This window comes from Grus americana, chromosome 19 (genome assembly GCF_028858705.1).
Source record: "Grus americana isolate bGruAme1 chromosome 19, bGruAme1.mat, whole genome shotgun sequence".
In the NCBI taxonomy this organism is placed as follows: domain Eukaryota; kingdom Metazoa; phylum Chordata; class Aves; order Gruiformes; family Gruidae; genus Grus; species Grus americana.
In genome coordinates, this window is record NC_072870.1 from 8,187,492 (window position 1) to 8,209,270 (window position 21,779).

Below are 21,779 nucleotides of genomic sequence, written 5' to 3' on the forward strand. Positions count from 1 at the left end.
AGGAGCAGGGCTGCATCAGGCACAGAAGAGGAGGAAAAGCACTTTAAACCCCAAATGTGCTTTAAAGAAACATAACCAAAATAACTATCTGTATTGCTGCACCTAAACTTGCTCCATAAGGGTTTGGGGATTATTCTTTTAAACCAACCCATGACATACCTCCCCTTAGTTCCCTTCATGGGGAACTAGGACCCCTAAGCTGAGTCCATGCCTTCAAGGGAACTTCCAGCTACTCCGTGCCCTGCTCAGAGAGACTGGCCACAGCAAGGCATTGGGTTTTTTGCTGGTGACATTGCAGAAACAGTTACAAAGCAGGCAGACATCAGCCCTGGCAAGACTGCCCTCAGACCCACACCATCCAGCCATAGAGATGCGGGTGCTGGATGCACGCAGCCTTGGGAAGGACCAGCCCATCAGTGCTCCCCTCCCAGGCCCCATGTGCCACGTACAAGGGGGACATCGACAGCCAAAAAACACTCATTCCCCTGCAAATGTGCCTGTCTGCATCCCTGCCAAGGCTAAAATCGATGCTGAGCTGGCCAAAGCAGAGCACTTCACTGAAGCTGCTTTGGCAAACTGACTAAAGGGTTCCATGCGTTGCTTTTACCTGGAAAGGATTTTGCTCTTAAAGCAGAGGTCAGCAGCTCACTGGAGCAACGTCCCTGGGCTCCAAGATGCTCTGCACTTTCTGTGCTGACAGACTCGTTTCAAAGAATAGATCAATACCTCTTCATAATGAAAATGAAACAGTGTAAGATATTACAGAGCCCTTAGGAGAAAGTCTGATTCTGCAGCGCTCTGTTAAATTTGGGTTTATTAGACCTATCCTTCACTTCAGTGGAAAGGTAATAGTATTTCAGGCCTATTTGCATCCGAATAACAATCCCATGGATTTCTGGAGCATCATCTAGGCAAAGATCCCAAAGCGCATTAGAAATACCCGTTTGCTAAGCCTCACAGTCGCCCCATGAACGAAGCAGGTATGACAGGTGAAGGCACATGTACTACCTTTTCAGCACAACTTGTGTTAGAAAGCCTGACCAGGCACATCTGAAGTTGGAGTTAATCAAACTCTAAAGCCCTGGGGTGCTCAGAAACATGGGAAATCATGCCTAAAAGTCTAGGCTGTCTCCTGACTTTGGGCATGAAGTGCAGGCACCTAAGAAAAGTCTGCTGAAGGCTGATGCTGTGTGGTGGAGAGATACAAGCTCAGAGAAGGATTCAGAGCACTCAAGGTGTTAACAGCAGTTGGGAAAGGACCATCATCATCATCTTCTGTCCCTCTCAGTTTCAGATAGAGCCTCTAGCACGTATGCTGCACCTACTACCTATAGAAGCTGGGATGAACCTGTATTTGGGTGTTCAAATTCAAGCCCATATGAAACAACTACTCAAAATAAAAGGTCTCCTTAAAAATCTGGGTTTTCAGGGCTTTGTTTTGTTTCTTCTTCACAATGTATTTTATCTTGGTATTAGCAGCATGGATCCAATAGGTTGAGTGTTTATGTACAGAACAGAGTAATCCAGAGTTTCTCAGAGCAATGGGGACATGGGGTGTGCCATGCTGGGGTCGACTTCTTCTCCTGCTTTCACGCCTTCCCAACAGGGGCAGAAAGAAGCACCCACAGCTTCATGAAAAGCTGCCCATGACCTTGCAGCTCGTCCTTATGGCAGACCTTGTCCCAGGGTGGACTCTCTGAAAGCCTCTCCAGTGGCACACCTAGATTACTCACCTCCTTTCAACAGTTTCAGGCAGTCCGCACCCACTTCTCCCATAACTTCATCAGCACCACAAACATGGTTTCTCATCCTTGGCCCTAGGCAACAAGACAGCATGTGTCTAACACCAAGAGGCTGTCACAGCTACCTGGTGGTACTCTGCCATCCAGACACCTCCAGGCCTGCAAACACTCTGGGTGCTGACTGTCCAGGGAACAAGCAGCTGGTTTGTACTTCCAGGTCACAAAACATGCCCATTTAGGACACAATTTTGGCACACACTGAATGTTATCTCTGTGAAAAGCCAGCAGGTGATTTAGGAATGGTATTAAAAGGCACGGGCTTATGTCCCTCTGAACTGGGGGAAGATACGCTCGGGAAGATACGGGGCAGGGCCGAGGTCCTGGAGCATCACGGCTGTAAACTGTGCTGTGGCTTAGAGATCCTGCAGCACTCATATCGCAAAGCAGGCAGGGGTGAATCTTCAGGGGCTGGAAAAAAGGGGCAGATTTTGGGGAGGATCTCTGCTGCTTGGCCAGCTGGCTCCTATCTGTGCGTGCAGCACACAGCACTGCCTGGGCTCTCTCCAGGTCTCCTGCCGCTCTGCTTCCCTGCTCCATCACTACTCGTTAGCAAAGCCCCACTGAGCACATAATTTCTTTCTGTTCAGTCCCTTGGCTGCCTTTGGTGGGACAAGTCAGCTTTTTTTGCAACATGCAACTCATTTCACAAATGCTCCTCATTTCCAGATACCGCAGGCTATTCAGAGACTAAATAGGCTTTTCCTTTTCATTCAAAAGCAAAGGCCTGGGAACTGTCTGCTTAGATTAACAGCCAGTGAAGACCAAGAGGGAGCAGAGGTAGGATTGCTAGAAAAAGAGAGATTGTTCCTTGGTCCTTTTAGAAAAGGTGCCTTTCACTGCACTCCTTTCTGGAAACCTTAGAGCTCCAGCAGGTTAATACCAACTTACTAAAAGCCCATTTAAAAATTATACATATAAAACTTTGCAATGCACTGACACATCCTGCTATTTACTGAAGCTGATGCTGAATTATGCTTGATTAAAAACAGAATCCCATTCCCATTCAAGGGCAAAAGCAATCCATATGGTGCTACTGCAGAGTCTGCTTAGTATTACTCTCACATCACCCCTCTAGCAAAGAAATGATTTAACACCCTCCCAAGGAAACTGCTGCACCACCATCCAAAGCTTAAAACAGAAGGCTGCTCTTTGAAGCAAGCCTCTGTACTTGTCCGCAACGCTCCACTGAGAAAGAGCTGGAGGACATGGATGTAGTGGGCTGTGCGAGGGGAACACCTTCCCTCCCAGGCTCAGCTCATTGCAGGGGTTTCGTGTACCGGCTGGGGTGAGGATCCCAGCTCCTATTTTTTCAGCTCTGTTCACTACTTTGCCGCTCTCTTGCTGCATCCATCAAACCTCTGCCACTTGAATATGTTGCAAGCCTGGGCTGTAGAAAAGGGGATTCCAACACCCAGCGCTGCCCAGCCCTTTGGAAGAGTTCAGCTGCCATTTGTGCTCCATTTTCAGCACCTGGTTGCCCACCACACTCCTGCCAGAAGGGACAAGGTATGGGATACTGACAGTAGGAAGCAACGGGGAAGAGGAAGGAGAGGTAGCCTTGCCAAAGGCTGCCCTTCTACACCTGTCCTCCAACCTGCACAAGCACACCATAGATCACTGGTCACAGAGGATATGCAGAGCTTCCTGCCACAGCTACACATCTGCCAACATTCGAGGGACCGCTGGAAAGTGGGGAGGAGGGTATGATGTGCAGCAAGTTCTGCCAAAACGACCTGCACAGCCTGTGCCGTGGACTGTGTCTGACCCCAAGCACAATTGCTTACATAACTTCATCAAACAACAACAAAAAATCAAACTGCCTGATCTCTCTTAAGAGGCTCTAGCACATCTCTCTGATCTGCTCCACCAGCTAATTACTCTCACTCTTATACAAAGTCCTCATCGATTGTGTATCAGCAACAGTTGCAGCTACATGAAAGGTTTTTTGTTTGGGTTTTTTATCACCCGGAGCTCTGCAAGTGATAAAACACAAGCCAGCCCCAATTCTCCTGGTGGTGTCATTTATAAGACCCAGCACACTGCAGCTGTAGTTGCAGTTAAGAGCTCCCACCTCAACATGTTCAGTTTTGAGGGGCTCCCAAGTTGCACAGGCAAGAAGCAGGAGCAGAAAAGGAGCAAGTCCCCATCTCGCACACAGGAATGGAGGCACAGATGGATCAAGCAGCTCACTGGGAATCACAGCAGAGCACACAGCAGCTCTGTCATGGACTCGTGTCCCAGCTCTCCTGGGCCATGCCAGCATGAGGCCTGAGGAACTCACCTCTGCCAACAGCCAAACCTGATCAAACTCATTTATGCTACTGATGCTTGAGTGTGCCTACCCCAGGCTTATGTTGCAGTTGACTCAGCTGTTGATGTGTTTGCTTAAATTTCCTTTTAAGATAATGGAAATTATACTCACATATTGATGATCAAGTAGATTAAGTCTTATCTCAGAAAAGCCAGCTTTGATCTGCATGTCAGGCAATTCATTATTGTTCCAGGCTTTGCGTGCAAGGCTCCAGAGCATCGCAGGCATTCATATGGGCGCCCTGCAGAGAACTGCTGCTGGAAAGGTAACTTCCCAACAGCTTTAGTTATGTGTCATGACCCTCCCTTCAACCCAATAGCTCAGATGAGACAAGCAGAGGGGACCAGAACTGCCACACTTACTTTCCCTAGACACAGTCGCAGCAGGGAAATTGTGCATTTTCTATGGAGAATGCAGGAAATAATGTTTTTTCTTCCTTTCAGCCACACTGACAGCAACTGTTTCAGCTTCTCGTGAGCTGGACAAAATACTGAGCTTGCAGCTAAACAGCAGAAGGGACAGTTGCTGTGCTTCATCCTAACTGTGCAAGTCAGCAGGGTTTTCCCCCGGGGTCAAGCTTGTGTGTGTGTTCTGCACTAAGCATCTGCTCCTGGCTAGTGTCACAGCCAGGCTGCCTGCTTAGACAGACCTTTCGTTTGCTTATTCCTCTGCCTTACTTAGGCTCTTACTAAGCAAAGCTACTTGTGTCCCAATCCTAAATTCAAACCAGGATACCTGCCTGGCATATCCCTTGTGTCTTTTGACGGAGTACACTTCTCCCTCACAACCTCTCCTGCAGCTCCCACGTATGTCTCCCACCACTGGAGAAGAGTTTAAGGTATCTACTCCTTGTGTTGAACCAAACATCTGCTCACAATAAGGAAAACATTTCTGGCCAGCAGACTGACACTGGAAGAAAATCCTCCTTACATGCTTCACCTGGTACTTGTTTCCACTGTTCATCTGCCAATGCAAACTGGCATGACACCAAATTCACAGTCACTCAGCAAACCCTTTTACTGTGCAGTTATTAAACATAAGTCACCAGTGAGTCAATCCAAAAGGAAATTTTACTGCTTTCAAGAAGTCAAACCTGTATTCAGGTATTACCATAACCAGGATATCGGAAGTAAAACAGCCGACTATCTGTCTTTGTCCAGCAAACCTGTAGGCTTTGTTGGGGAAGGGATGTGCTGCAAATATTTTCAGCCGCATTTACTGTAGCGGACAACTCTGAAATACTGTTGTGCCCTCAATTAATAAGGCTTGGGGGAGCTCCAGGACTGCTAGATGGTCAAAGGGGTGGAAGGACACTTGGCACAGACAAGGACTCTGGAGCCTTGAAAAGCCACCCATGAAGATGTGATGGAGGTCCATAAACCAGGGGTGGGACAGAGAGGGCATGATTGTTCCCAAGTCACTCCTGGCATCAGCTGAAACCTGCAGGATCAGACTCAACCCCGAATGGGAACTGTTGCCCACAGTGTAAATAGGAGGTAGCAGACATTGAAGATTTACACAAGTTTAACAAGGGATTGGACACAGGAACGGAACAATATCAGAGGCCATTAAATACAAAAGACACAACCTTTGGCCAAGGAAATGCCCAGGCCACTGATCTCAGGGTGCTGGAAGGCATGCTGCAAGGTGCACGGCTGGATGCCTGGCCATCTGGCACTGCTGGTGGGTCCCGGCGGTGAGGCATCCAGGGCTGAACCCCAGCCGCTGCCTGGCTCTGTGGGGGAGCATGTGTTCACCTCCCGGCTTTCAGGATTGACTCTTGCCATGGCTGCTAACTTCTTTGGCAACTCTTCGCTAACTAGCACATCTATTTCTGCTGAGTATCATTGGGAAAGCAATGTCTGCCTTACTAGGAGGGAGACTGAAGCTTAAATAACCCCAGATAAGCACTACTAGAGGGAAGTTACAATTGGAAAGGGAGGTAATTGCACATATCCCCAATTCACAGAGACTCTTAAGCACATGCTTTAGTTAATGACACAAATAATCCAGCAAAACTTTTCCATCCAAAGCACTTAAGCGCATTCTGAAATTACCACTCCAGTGGTACTTACAACATGCAGCTGACAGCCCACCTCCTCAGTTCATGAGGGTGTGCATGCAGTGCTGTCAGTACTGGGGAAGTCTTGCAAGCAGGAGCAAAAGCATTTTCCTTCGTAGGGCCCATTTCACCAGGATGGGAATTAAAGTTTGCTTAACTAACTCCTGACATAGTCTGCACAACAGAGCCCAGGTCTAAGACAGGCATATGAAAACAGAACATGTGAACCACACTTAAGCTCAAAATGTTTTCCCAGCAGTTTGGGGGCCAGAGGAAGGGATACTCTACCCACAGGCAGATCTCCCTGGCTCTCAGACCTTGAACCTGTCTCTGTTTCTTCATTACTCAGTGAGTGAGGCTAAGACTGTGCACACATCAAAGTGCACTTCCCAGTACTAAACATACTAAACCCAGACACCCAGCCAAAAGCAGTCCCCCTGGATGTGGGAGCTCTCAGCTCTCTCCAGGCCATCTGTCCCTGCCTCCCACCACGGCTAAGCCAGGCTTCCCACCCAGAGTTTCTGCTCTCATCACACTGACCGCTGCCTCCCTCCAAACACTTCTCCCCAGAGCCAGCCCTCTTGCAGGAGGCCTCCATTGCAGGCAAGCATCGTGAATAACCAGCGGAGTCCAGTCCCCACGGACACTCAGCAGGTCCTGTGGCCCCTTGCCGCTCAGGGCGGATGGTTTGCACGGGGGGCAGCACACTGGCATGGATTAACGCCTTGCAGGCTCCCACAGGAATCCAGTCTGCAACCTCTAATTTAATAAAACCCAACCAGCAATGATGCATTTGCTACTGTGATGACTGCGAGCTTCAAGCATCTGCATGGTTATTGAGTCTCCCAAATTACATAACAATTATGTATGCTTACATTAAAATTACCTTGCAATCTGTAGATTGCCTGGCAACACTTTTCCTTCAGTGTGCACAAATGGTGCACTTTTCCTCTGTAATTACATAATAATTGCCACGCATTTACCCAGCAGTTCTGAGAGAAAACCATTTTTAACTTTCATTCGCTAATAAAATAAGTGGTTACTCAATAGCCCAAAATAAAGCATCCTATTGTTCCTGTTGTTGGGAGCACTTGGGCATCCTATAATTTATTGCCCTGTTTCACTCCCTCTGCCTAGGACTACCCACACTTTACTTTTTTAAAATTTTTTACTATCTTTGAAACTTAAAGGTTTGTCCAAGCAGGAACTGTTATGCCAGCATCATCCAGCACAGCAGAGTGTGGATCGCCCAGCTGAAGCATACAGGTACTGCTATAAAATTAATGTTAATGAGAATATAAAAAGCTGCATCTTTGCCCTTCAAACTCTACTGAAAAACAGTCTTGAGCTTCCCATTCATATATACATTTCCACCCACTTTCTGGGGTAACCTGACTAATTTTGGCAGAACCTGGAAGCTTCTGGACTGTCACATACTCACAAACATGGATTTCATTCCCACTCCCTGGTTTTAGACAAAAAATTGCATTTCAATGCGGACCAAAGCACTGCAACCCACCTTTCTCTGCCTCAGCAAGGTCCATCATGCTCAGAGACTTGCTCTGCAGGTGTTTCAAACCAGGTGAGTCTTCAACAAGAGTGAGGGGCTTGCTTTGGCTCTGAGGAGCTTCTGAGCTCACAGGGGTCACTGGAGATTGGTGAAATTAAGGCAGACACGGCTCAAAGCACCACAGCAGCATGAAACATTACCTTTGAGTTTGATGCAGCTACATGTTGGCTTTTTGAAAGCACATTTGAAACAATTCCCTCTGGTTTGTGAAAGAAGCAGGTATTTCTTTCCTAAAGTTGAAACAGCTGGGAAAAATCTCACTTTGGACTAAACAGGGAGGGTGACATGGCTCTGTCTTGCACACGTCTGACCTCTCACGCTTTGCACTGCTCATTGACTGGGGATGACGATCACTCACTCAAGTGTCCTTGTCCCTCCCTCTGCTGGTTGCCCTACCTTCAGATGTGCCACCAAAACCGTGCATTTGCACTGCCAAAGTAAGCCAGGTTTATAAAAGGTTGCCATGCCTGAGAGACACCAAGCTAACCTAGATCAGACTCAGAGAACTTGGCACAGCGCAGTTACCTCTGTCATCACGTCACAGTGATAACCTCAAGGACAATGTGGACAAGCTGCTGGAGGAGAGATGAGGATAGAAGAGGAGCCAAACCGAAGGCGCACCTACCACAGCACCCCATCTCCTGGGAAAAAGTGTCAGGCAGAGAGATGTAACACCTCCAACACTCACACTCCCTGCTTTAGGCAGTCTGATGGCAAACTGCCTGTGTCCTCATATTTCAGTGTCCTTGATGCTCTTTTCTTCTGCAGATCTGCCTAATCACTTGGAGCCCATTTAGTTCTGGCACCTATCTCCTCTAACACTGAATTTCACCGTTTAATTACACACTACATGAAAGAGTAATTTCTTCTGGTTTAAACTGGCTACCTGATTATTTTGTTTACTACCCCTTAGTTTTTTTGTTTTTAGAGACAGAGAGCATTCATTCCCTGTTCATCACTTTCCTGACACTTAGGATTTCATAAGCCTCTGTCATATCACCCTTTCCCATGGTAATTTTCAAATCTTAAGAGCTTTGGTCTTACCTCTGTACATAAGATGTTCCAGGACCATCCTGATCATCCTTCTCAGGCCTTTTTCAGTTCTAGAGAGCTGTTTCTAAGACAGGCTGAGCCGAGTTGCACAAAATATTCAAGATACTCCTTGACTGTACCTAAGAGGTCTTACAGATCCAAATAACTGTATAATGACATTTTCTGTTTTCTTCTCTATTTCATTCCCAATAATTCCCCAAATCTTGTTAGCTTTGTTGAATGTCACTAAGTAATGGGCTGGCATTTTCCAGAGAACTATCCAGAATGAAGCCTGAGTGAGAACAGCTAATTTAGAGCCCATCACGATGTACATATTTTTAGTGTTGTTTCTCCCCCTCATGCGTTACCCTGCAGTCAGCAACATGAATTTTTATCTGCCATTTTATCATGCTGTCACTTGCTATCATGGCATCTTCGCAGTCAGTTCTAACAATGACTATCCTGAATAACCAGATGTCATCACCAATCTCTCTTATTGTACTCTACCCTTTTTCTGGCCATTTAGGAATATATTGAACAACCCAGGCCACATTATGAATTTCTGTTTAACCACACTAGTGGCTTTTCTCTACTGTCAAAGCTGTATTCCTACTTTCCTGATTGTCTAGTTATTAATCCACAAGAGGCCACCCAGCCAAAGAGACTTATGAGCTTCTTTATGAGCTACTGTTAATGGATCTAGTCAAAAGCTGTTTGGCAATCAAAACACAATGTAGTAGCAGGATCACCTTGTCTACATGCTTGTTTTCTCCTCTGGAAAAAGCCAAAGCCCTTATAGAGATTAGTCTGGCCAGGGATGTCAAGGACAACAAGAAAAGCTTCTACAGGTATGTTAGTGAGAAAAGGAGGATGAGGGAAAATGTGGGTCCCCTCCAGAATGAAACGGGTGACCTGGTTACCAGGATATGGAGAAGGCTGAGGTACTCAACGACTTCTTTGCCTCAGTCTTCACTGGCAAATGCTTGAGCCACACTGCCCAGGTCGCAGAAGGCAGGGACTGGGAGAATGCAGAACCGCCCACTGTAGGAGAAGATCAGGTTTGAGAATATCTAAGGAACCTGAAGGTGCACAAGTCCATGGGACCTGATGAGTTGCATCCACAGGTCTTGAGGGAACTGGCAGATGAAGTGGCCAAGCCACTCTCCATCGTATTTGAGAAGTCCTGGCAGTCTGGCGAAGTTCCCACCGACTGGAAGAGGGGGAACATAACCCCCATTTTTAAGAAGGGTAAAAAGGAAGACCCAGGGAACTACAAGCCAGTCAGTCTCCCCTCCATGCCTGGCAAGATTATGGACTAGACCCTCTTGGAGACTATGCTCAGGCACATGGAAGATAAGGAGGTGATTGGTGACAGCCAACACTGCTTCACTAAGGGCAAATTGTGCCTGACAAAATTGGTGGCCTTCTATGATGGGGTTACAGCGTCAGTGGATAAGGGAAGGGCAACTGACGTCATCTACCCGGACTTGTGCAAGGTATTTGACACTGTCCCGCACGACATCCTTCTCTCTAAATTGGACAGACATGGATTCGAGGGATGGACCACTCGGTGGATAAGGAATTGGCTGGATGGTCGCACTCAAAGAGTTGTGGTCAACGGCTCAATGTCCAAGTGGAGAACAGTGACGAGTGGTGTCCCTCAGGGGTCGGTACTGGGACCGGCACTGTTAAACATCTTTGTCGGCGACATGGACAGTGGGATCAAGCGCACCCTCAGCAAGTTTGCCGATGACACCAAGCCGTGTGGTGTGGTCAACATGCTGGAGGGAAGGGATGCCATCCAGAGGGACCCTGACAGGCTGGAGAGGTGGGCCCGTGCGAACCGCATGAAATTCAGCAAGGCCAAGTGCAAGGTCCTGCACATGGGTCGGCACAATCCCAAGCACAGCTATAGGCTGGGCGAGGAATGGATTGAAAGCAGCCCTGAGGAGAAGGACTTGGGGGTATTGATTGATGAGAAACTCAACATGAGCCGGCAGTGTGCGCTTGCAGCCCAGAAAGCCAACCATGTCCTGGGCTGCATCAAAAGAGGCGTGACCAGCAGGTCGAGGGAGGTGATCCTGCCCCTCTACTCTGCTCTTGTGAGACCCCACCTGGAGTACTGCATCCAGCTCTGGGGGCCCCAGTACAGGAGAGACATGGACCTGTTGGAGAGAGTCCAGAGGAGGCCACAAAGCTGATCGGAGGGCTGGAGCACCTCTCCTGTGAGGACAGGCTGAGAGAGTTGGGATTGTTCAGCCTGGAGAAGAGGCGGCTCCGGGGAGATCTAATTGTGGCTTACCAGTACCTGAAGGGGGCCTACAGGAAAGATGGGGAGGGACTGTTTATCAGGGAGTGTAGTGACAGGACAAGGGGTAAGAGGTTTAAGCTGAAGGAGGGTCGATTTGGATTAGATGTTAGAAGGAAATTCTTTACTGTTAGAGTGGCGAAGCACTGGAACAGGTTGCCCAGAGAAGTCGTGGAGGCCCCATCCCTGGAAGTGTTTAAGACCAGGTTGGATGAGGCTTTAGGCAACATGGTCTAGTGGAGGGTGTCCCTGCCTGTAGCAGGAGGGTTGGAACTAGATGATCTTTAAGGTCCTTTCCAACCCAAACCATTCTATGATTCTATGAAAACTAATAGATCTGTGAGGCATGAATTGCCTCTGCAAAAGCTGTATTGCCTCTTCTTCCTCTGTCCATGAACTGCTCCAGTGCAAGCAGCAGAGTTGAGGATGAAGGCAGGGACCTAAGGTGAGTGAGCAGCAAGGGATCAGAGTTGTGCCTTCTGACTTGGTGACAATGCTGGCAGGAGGTTCAGGAGGATGGGAATGTTCAGTGTAATACAGATGCAGCATGGGAGTAATGCCAGCTACCAGCACCACACCACATCAGAGCACCAGGCTCTGACCCACACCCCTTGCATGGTACGGATGTGTCCTGCACCCATAAATGCCCAGCTTTCCTGTGCTTGACTACTTCAGAGGTCTTACAGACAAGAAAGCAACCAGCAATTTCATGGGTATCCTCCCACTGCCGGCACAGGTCAGGAAAGAAGCTCAGCCATGAAGCCTGCAGCACAAGGTCTGCAGATCAGCAGTGAGCAAAACGCACCAGCTGACAGCCTTACATTCCGCACTGCGGAGAGCGAGAGGTTACACAGACATGCCAGCTCTGCTGAGTCCATGAGGGGAAACACCAGCCAGCCCTCACTGCTCCTCAGGGCCCATGCTGACAAGATGCCAACACATAGACCGGTCTACCTTGTGTCTTCAATTCAGGGACTCCTCTTCTCCCACCCCTGCCAGGTTCATGCCAGCAGGGACATGTCAGCTACAATGGGGCCAGAAAAATCCCTGCTGTCATTTACAGACCTACTGTGGCCTCCTTGTACTCTTTAGAACAGGCACTCAGCAAAGAATCTGGCCTCAGCCACACAGGGAGAAGACTTACTAAAAAAAGTGATGATAATCAAATATGCTACAAACGGGGAAACCTGCCACTGAAGTCTCCAGACAGAGCCTGGGAACATGCTCGAGTCACCACCACCCTGGGAGAGCACAGCAGTGCTGGGCTCAGCACCCCACAGCCCCGCATGATGAGCGGTCACTGGGGCTGATGCTGCAGAGGGGGCTGACAAGGGCAGACCCCCTCCCAGTGCCGCTCACTAGCTCTTCCCATGGCCAGCGCTTACCCCGCTAAGCTGGAGACAGCAATTTGTCCCAGCTGAAGCTAACTCAGTCTGTGTCACTGCAAACACCCATTTTCTGCCTCCGCTATTGCCTTCAAAGATGCTCTCCAAAAAGAGATAAATGGAAGAAAAGAAAAAAAAAGGAAGCCACTATTTTCCTAGTGTTCTTTCTAAGGAACACTGGCTCCCAGCATCTGTGATACTGTCTGGGTAAATCTGAGCTAAGCAGGGCCACCGCCAACTGCAAACCCTGTCACATGCAATTAGAGGGGACCTCGCTTGACTGACAGCCCACCAGAGCAGAGGCGCTTTTCCCCAGCTTAGCAGGAGGCCGACGCACGCACTCTGCAAAGCTGCCATCGGTGCTGGTGGTACTCACAGTACTCAATGCCCAAGACGATGTCTCGGAAGTAGAGCCGAGCCTGTTCCTCGCTGAAGGGCTGGTCACTTGGTACCTCCATGACAGGCCTGTTAGGAAGAGGGAGAATAACTAAGTACTTTGCAGTAACCCTCCTTGCTGGAGGGGTTTCAGGTTCTCCATCACTATGTCCCCTGCGTTGAGGGCCAGTGTCCCAAGAGTTCTGGGTGCCGTGACTCAGGACAGAAGCGCAGCCACCCACCCTTTCTGGATGTGGTGATACCTGGGTTAGTGAGCTTGGCTAGTGGTGATGGGTGGCTCTGCACAGTCCCTGAGCCAGCGTGAGCCACAGAGCCCTCACCAACACCAGGATTAACTGCTGCTGTCTGCAGAAAATAGGACAAACACTTCATTCACAGAGAGTCCTAGTGGGAAAAGTGCAGTGAAAGAACAAAACTGGATCTGGCCTTTGGTTTCTTGCTGAAGCTGCTCACAGCAGTGAGCACCAACATCACCAGCAGGTACCAGGCAGCAGCGGGGTGCAAAGAGTGTCCTTTGCTGTGCACTGGATGTCATGCCTGCTGGGGCTTAGTCCTGAAGCAACATCAGTGTACAGCTAGTCTAAACAAAGGCAGAATCTAGACATGAACCACTGGCTCAAAGATTAAGTGGGAGTATTTCCAGTGCATTGTGCTAAACTACTTTGAAAACCTATTTAACTGTTCAGAGTTCAGCCACCACCAGAACTCAGCCATTCAGCCCTACACAGCCAAGGTTACCTGGTCAGCTTCTCCTCTCCTTTCCTTTGTATGCCGCCACTGCTGAGAGATGTACAATATCCTCTAAAAGCCCCTCTTCTGCCTGTGCCTGCTGAAAGCTGAGGGCAAAGAGGCTGTAAGAGCTAGTCAGCATCTTCTGTTCCTCAGCAGATGAATGGCAGGAGCTAAGGACTTCACTGCACTGGAGGTTAATCCTGCTTGTGCTCAGCAGCTTGACCTTGCATTTGGACATACACTCACTGACTCAAGCTAGATTTAAGTGAGTGCTCCTGAGACACTGTCCTTGCAAGCCAAACCCTGGCGGAGAATAGCCTATCACCATCACCAGGCTCTGCAGCTCTTCCCCTCAGCACCCAGCAAGCAAAGCCTTCCTGCATCATTTCTCTCTTCTCCCTTGCTGCCAACTTGATCAATGACCTTCATCTCCCATTTGCATTTTTCTGCCACTGCCTTCCCTCCCTCTTCACGCACATTTTTCTGCTGCTGAAACCAGGGAGAAATAATGTGAGCGGCAGGACTGGCAGAGCCACTAATGGAGTCTAATTGCCTTCTGCTAGAGGCAGACAGGCTGCACTGGCCGAGCTGCACGTTCCCTGGCCACAGCTGATTACAGGAGCTTTTTTTTCATCCCCCTCTCCTACAGGATAGTCATCAGTCTGGTCACCAGGGAGACTGGGGAGCCTCTCACCAGCAACCTGCTGGAGCTGGCAGCCAGCAAGAGGCTTGTTCATGGGGCCAGAGATAAAAATAAGCCCTTTGGGAATCTCCCCTCCATCCTGGGCACAGCTCTCTTTGACATCACTGTGACTCTGCAGAGCTGCAGAATCAGTCCAGGTGTAGCAAAAAGCAACGAGGAGATTCCCACCACCTTATCACTTCTCCTGCTATGGAAAAATACAGCAACAAAACAGCCTCCCACAATATGTTAGTGCTAGGGGCAAAATAAGGCAGCAGGTGGCAAGTAAATGTTGGTGCGACCTCACACTCTTTGTGCCAGAGGAAGCCACAATGTGTCTGTTACCCCAGCAGAGTATTCCTATTAAAACCTTTTTCTTCCAGGCACTTGATGGGGAATTGGCATCAAATTTGTTTTCTGGATCAAAGCCTGACACCAGGACACATCCTCCCAGCCCATTACTATCCACCACATCATTCCAGGCTGTAACAGCGCAAAGGCAACTACAGCCAGATTTTGCCTCCTCTGCACTTGCCAGCAGGCAGCGGTTTGCCCCACTGTACATATCAAACCTCTATTTCATGTAGGAAGCTAATGATGAACACCAAAAATTTCAATACAAGGGGTCCCAGGAAGGCTACTTACCCTTTCCTCAGGAGGTCAAACACTGCAAGAGAAGGAAATCAAACCATGAATGAATCAGAAGAGGAGACTAGGCTTACTCATTTTTTAGCACCTACAAAAACACATCCATTCCCATACCTGCAAAATCAATTTATCTCCACTCACTTCTCTTCTCTCACCCATGACAAGGACCCCAGAGGATGCAAAATGAAAATATTCATCTCTTCAGCAAAGACAAATATCCCCACCTCCCGCCAGCTCCACAAAGGAGACAGCAGGTACTAATTTATCAGCTGCATTTCTGCTGCTCCCAGTGTCAGCCCTTGCTGATTTGAGCCCCGTGTACCTTCAAGGGAGGGTGTTTGGTGTGATATTTCTGCTAAATTGCTGGTATTGAATGAGATGCTGTAAGAACATGTTGCTCCATTTCTGCTGCGTCAATCAGCAGCACAGCTACATGGCTGTCGGAGGTAAACGCTCCCTGGCAGAAGGAACTGGGGAGGACTGGTTGGAGTGAGTTGAGGTTTGTAGAGCACATGAGGTGATTAGGGGGTTAAATGGGGGCTTGCCTCAATGTGGGTTAGTGGCAATGTGTTTTTCTGATCCTGCCTTTGACCTGTTCCACAAACAGAAGGATCTGCAGTAGAAGAGCTCTTTCCTCATGAATTACTAAGGGATTTCTTGCACCTCCCAAGAAATCTGAGCAGATTGCCCTCCCCAAAGCACCAAGCAGCCCAGCTTACAGCTGCGATGTTAGACCAGCTGAAGCTACAAACACAAGCCAGCATGCATCGGCTCATCTCGCTCTCCAAGCTGAAGAAGCTGCAGCCTGTGGCAGAATTTCATTATTCAACCATCTTGTGCCATTGCAGGTTGCTCATCTGCTATCAGCACCCTCCATCCCCTGCTTCCTTCCCAGTGAGCACGCAGCAGAGAGCACTCACAGCGGTACTTAATGCCGGCAGTAATTAGCAAAAAGCAAACTCCACTTTCTCTAGTTTTGCTTTGTAGTGGGGGGCATTTTTGGCAGGAGAAAGGTGCAGTTATCAGCTGGGTCAGCAGCAGGAGGGAGGAAACCTACTCGCAGAAGGCTCAGTTCTGAGCACCCACAGCCTCCCCTTGCTGCCGAGGGAACTGCAAGCAGGAGCCTGATTTTCCTGCATCCTTCTGAACCACTCACAGATCCCAGACAAAGCCAGGGGAGCAAAGAGGTGATGAGGCATGGACAACACAGCCACAGCCAGTGCTCACTGCCCAGGGACCAGTGCAACCTCCCCAAGACCCCCAGTGGGACCAAGAGATTTCCCACTTGTCCTGCTGCTATGGCTGCCGTTCTGTTATCGTGCTCCACAGGGAGAGATTGTTTTGGTTTTTTTTCCCCTGCAGCTTTTTTGACTTCCTCATGCATTTACTTTATTCAACAAAAAAAGCTTGCTACCTCATCTCTGCCCTCCTCTCCATCCCCAGGAGTTCAGGCCTTTAAAGAATGGCCTCAGCCGCCCTACCCACCACACGTGCATCTGCCTTGGCTTCCACTTCATGATGCTGCCAGAGCGCCACTGGGGCTTCAGCCAAAAGGGAAAAGTGGCCTTTCAAAGGCAAATAGCTTCATTTGCTAGGCAGAGCCCCCTTTCACAAGCAGCTTCAAAAGCATCCCATAATTATTTCATGAAGAAGCAGCCTTTGAGCTTGTCTCATCAGGAAACATTACGGGGAAGCAGAGATGTAATGGAGTCAGACACACCCCTCCCTCTGGCCCATCTCAGAGGGCACCTCAGTGCCTCCCAGGCCTGCCCCTCCAGGTTTTACCCAAATCAGGGTTAGGCTGTGGCTGGCACTTCCAAGATTTGGGGGAGAGGAAGAAAGGGTGGAAATTCCCCTCTCTCTGCATAAACACGGGGTCAGCTATGGTCTCCCATCTGTGCCCCCGTGGCAGGGTCTGGGCTCAGAGGCCAAGGCAGGAGTGCTGCTGTCTGAAGAGGTCCTGAGGCTCAGCAGGGGTCACAGGCAACACCTCAAGACAAGGATATTTCCAGCGTCACTGCCGCTATCCACAGCCTACAGGAGGAGTCTGGAGAGACCAACCTCATACCAGGAGGATGAGAAACCATCCTGCACCCTTCCTTTCTCTCCTGGCTCTAGGACTGGAACCAACATATACACAGGGGAGGGCAGAGCCACTGTCACATCTTTTTAGTGTCCCCATGGCAAGGGGATGTGCACAGCTGTACTAAGACACAAGGCTGCCTTACCTTGCTGCAAGGGGCCCTTCCATCCCAGCTGCCTTTACAGGCATTTAAAATTTTTCAGAAAAAGTAAGTCTGCTGAAGTTGGTACAAGTTTCCTGCTGGTATTGACCCCGAGCCCTGGTATGTGTTACGTGTATCACTAGGTCTAACTCCAGACAGTTCTGTTAGCATATAACGACTCACATACCCATGTACAAGTTGTCCTCTGCAGGATCATCAAGAACCTGTAATTGATAACAGAGAGATAAGGGGAAAGAGGAAAAAACAGAAAAACAGCAGGGGAAAAAAAAGATTTTTAATCAAATAACATTTTACTGCTCCCTGTACACTGTGCTGAGCTGCAGAGCATTGAGAATGACTTAGGCTAATATTTAGAGATTCCTGCAGAGAGAGGCTTTGAAGGACACAGATTTTCCTGTCTCCAGAAAAATCTGGGCTTCTGCCTGTATTTGGAGAAACAGCCTACCAATAAAGGCACTGCTTGTCCTGATCTGACCTCAGCCAATATTGAAAGTGGCACCGAAGCCTTGCACTTGTGCACTTTCCCAGGCTTGTCTACGCACAAGTGTATGCTGGTCAAAGCTTGCTGCTGTTTCTACCAGAACAGCCAGCTGCCTTCTCTTGGGCACCAGCCCAAAGCCCAGGGTATGTCAGTTTGACATACATAGTTGGTATGATCTTGCTTGGAAGCATCAGCCTAAATTTCTGAACAACTATTTTAAACCAATTTTGGCTGAAATAGGAGCAGTTGAAGAAAGATTCTTTTGTTGCAATACAAACCAGACTTGTTTCAGTACAGCTTAGGGTAGGGAAGCAGCTCACCTCTATCAGCTTAACGATGTTGATGTGGTCCAGTTTCTTTAAGATGGCTATTTCCTGATAGACTCTGTCCAGTGGTGCCATGGGTTTTGGCTGCTCTCCGGAGGATGCTTTCGACCCTCTAGGAGGAGGCCGACCTGTAATCATGATAATATGGTGAGATAAAACTCATTTTTCAGCAGTGCCTGGCACACAGGAGTGAGCAGCCACTGGCCCCTCTGCAGAATACCTCCAGCTATTCTGGAAGATCTCATCACCTTGTTGTCATCCCAAAGCATTACAGTCTCTACCGAGAACTCCAGGAGATCTCCAAGCCCCGTTCAGAGCAGCTCCTGCTGACTTCCCAGTCTGGTCTGTTTGCCAGGTCCCATGGCCCAGCCACTGGAGCCAGCAGCTATCTGAGGGGGTAGAAGAACCCCTGGGAGGAGGGGGTCTACCACACCTAACTTTCAGCACTTAATTAGACTTTATAGATTGTGAACATGGAAGAGTCAGCACTTCAAAGAGACTCAGAAAATCAAAGCCAGTAACCTAATTACCAAGTGCACTGAATTTCGCTGTGGTTGTCCCTGCCCTTTCACTACCCACTGCGTTTTAACCAGTCCCCAACTACTTGAGCAGCTTTTGCACGAGGCCAAGTTCCGCAGTCCTTGCCAATAATGTTTCTACAGAGAGATTTGCCTGGCTGAGGACAACAGGTAGACCTCTAAATGTAAGATACCCACGTGGAAATCCATACTGCTTCAAGAGCTTCTTTTTGGAGAGGACTTTCATAGCCTGAAGGAAGAAGAAAAAGCAGCGTTAAAACTGAATGAGAGCCAAAGTGCTCAATGCTGTGACCCAGGAGTATGTGGGGCATCAGGAGGTCTGTTCCTCCATCTAGAGGAGTCATCTCCCGGTTAGTGGTGACCACAACAGACACACATGTGCTGACCCAGGCTTTCCTAAAGGCATTGCTAATCATTTGTTTCACTCATCTTTTTCCCCATGAGAAAATAAGTGGGTTTGATTTATTTTAAATTGGACAAATGAAAAGGAGCCCAATTTCTGCATTTGGGGCAGGAGCTTGATGGAAGAGGTGGGTTCCTCTAGCTGCCCTTTATGTACCTGCTGATTTGGATGATGCTATGGCCATGCTGCAAGTCAGAAACACTTCCAGGCTGCTCCACCTTTACTTTGCCAGAGGGTCTAGGAAGGAAAAGAGCTGGAGTGTCACTGCCATACAACTAACATCCTTTCAACCTACGTCACAGACCTGGAATATGGTGAGGACAGAGCCCTTCCAGCAGCTCCGCACTGCCTTTTGTACTCTCAGAGACTACTTTTGCCCCATAAACCTCTTCCCTGCTGCCAGAGCAATACAGAGGACCTGCAGTGTGATCCAGCACCATGCCCAAGACCACGAGCGAGATACTTCGCAGGCATCCATCCCCACACCATCAGAAATGGTGGAGCCAGCTCTGTGCAGGAGCACAGCAAAGATACAGGGAGGGAAGTGGGTTTTTGCAATGGCATCCTTCCCTTCTCGAACCTGATATATGCTGCATTGTTGCAAACACAGGCAGCTGAGGCGTGGGAGGGGGTCAGGGTAATTTTTTCCACCATCCAAATGGCATTAGCATAATGGCAAATGGCAATCTGAATTTAATAAACAGTCTCTGCGCCTCCACATGCTCTGTGCGTTAATAACCTTTCTGAGGGCCACTCAAACAGCCCCGAGTGGCCCAGCAGATAAATATTTCATGAGAAACCAGCTCACAGTACAATTTACTTAGGAAAACAGTCTATGCCCCCAGGGCTGGGATGGTCACTCGCTCCTTCCCCTAGAATGGGTAGTTACTCCTATTAATTAAGCACCCAAATCTGTATTCACACTGGACTGACCCCTGTGAAATATAATTAACCAAGGACTCCCGTAGGACACAGTCAAATGCCAAATAATTTTACAGTAGTACCATGGAAGCAGGCTCTGCATGCTACCCATCTTTAGCAAGCACGCCAGGAACAGGTCACCAAAACCATTTCGGCGAGCTCCTTCCCAAGCTGTTTTTCCTGGCAGCGGTGCCACCGTGCACCCCAGGATCCCCACCTCCCATCAGTGCTCCCGCTGCAGCCAGGTTCATGGCTTACTGAAAGCATTGTTATTTTTGGTACTGATCCAGTGAAATCCTCTGGATTTGCACCCGTGTAATTGAGAAGAGACACTGTGTAGTTCGCAATCCTGCCTGACAGCTCCCGAGCCAACTGTTGGAAACGATGGTGTTGAGAGACAGACTCAGAAGTGCTTATCTTTTACTTAGCACAGTGTGGTGTCCAATACAGACAGCCAAATGATTCATGGTTTGCTGAAAGATGATCCAAGACGTGCGCAACCACCTCCAAGCATGGCCAGGACCAAGCCTGGAGGACTTCTTACAGGCCTCATTTTTATCTTCTCATAATGAAAATTTATGGGGGGTGTGTGGGGGGGTGTGGAATCAAAGCAATTCATACACCTGTTTTTCTTTCAACCAGTGCCAGGAGGAGAAGGCTCCCCTTGCTCCATTCCCACCCTGAGTCATCTCTGCCTTCTGGCAAGGAGCTTTAGAAAGAGAAGAAATAGAAGATGCAATTTGCTGCTGAAAGCTCCCAAGTGGCATCACTGCGTGGGGAACCCAGCCTAAGGAACCAAACCATCACCACCAGCCATGCCTGCATCAGGCCAGTCCTTCCCAGGACAGGCTCTATGGAGAGGCTGGAGGGAGCAGGAAGGTACAAGAGGGGAGCAATAACAAAGATAAGAATTGCTCTTGGGGACAGAAATGGAGAGAACAAGAGCTACTGCTTTCACCCAATCTCCTTGAAGGATGCCACAAGGGGCGATGGGGAAATGAGTATACCTACTGTATCGTAGGTGAGCTGACTGTAAACTGCCTCTCCTGCCATGGAAGAAGCACCAGGACACGCTTACACCAGCTTCAAAGCACTGGTATCTGCTACTACACAAAAGGGCTAGATCAGAAGACAGGACCTGTCCCACTGCACTTTCAAATGCAAACAGGGGGACAAAGAGCAAACTTCATCACGCAACGGGTCAGAGCCACTTAATTATCACAAGAGCAGAGATGAGAGCACATGGCGGTGAAGCCTCACTTTAATTACAGCGAGAGCTGGCAGGACAAGGCTTCCTCCCTGAATTGTAGCTGCACATAATGGGGGCAACATGGGGATGCCTCAGCAAACCTCTCCTTCCAGGCTCACATGCATGAAAGAGCCAAAGACATTTGTACTCCCAGGCAGAGCTAATTACCCAGATAATGCCTTTCTGATAAAGAACCAGCTCAGAGCCAAGCCAAGGGATTTTCCCTTTGCACTGGCAAGCATTGCTTCAGCTTCCTCAGGAAAAGAGGGAGCCTGGAAGAGATTTCCTCTACACATGCCCTTGCACCCACCTTCCTTCTGACTATTCACACGTGGACATGGGTTGCAACATTTTCCTTTGAGAGGCAGCGGGAACTGTGTGCTTTCCTTAGATGTATATTTACTAAGTTTACTGCTCTCCTTGTAGCAACCTTGCAGCTGGATGCCACAGGGAAGCTGCTTCGCGAGGATGCCAGAGGGAAAGCAGATCCCAGGTTTACGGAGAGGAGGGATGCCTGGGACACAGCAGCTTTCACAGCAGCGAGATCTCGAACCTGCATCCTGCTGCTGGTAATGACAACAGCAAAATGGCTGTTATTTGGGGGAGAGAAAGGTGATAAAGTGGATTGAGCTAACGGAACTTATCACCTGTCCCTTGTGATGTTCTCACAGCACTTAGGATGTCAT

General features: G+C 48.8%; 1 protein-coding gene across 5 annotated transcripts in view; it reads right to left on the bottom strand.

Annotated features, from left to right (window-relative positions):
- Positions 1-21,779, bottom strand: part of CAMKK1 (calcium/calmodulin dependent protein kinase kinase 1) — a 112,112-nt gene that overhangs the window by 28,599 nt on the left and 61,734 nt on the right. For all 5 annotated transcript variants that reach the window (XM_054847659.1, XM_054847655.1, XM_054847658.1 and 2 more), the window contains exons 5-9: positions 18,698-18,749; positions 17,976-18,109; positions 17,341-17,377; positions 14,926-14,947; positions 12,847-12,935 (exon numbers count right to left, since the gene is read on the bottom strand). In XM_054847659.1, the coding sequence (XP_054703634.1) occupies positions 12,847-12,935; positions 14,926-14,947; positions 17,341-17,377; positions 17,976-18,109; positions 18,698-18,749 (334 nt within the window). The remainder of the gene's footprint in view (positions 1-12,846; positions 12,936-14,925; positions 14,948-17,340; positions 17,378-17,975; positions 18,110-18,697; positions 18,750-21,779) is intronic.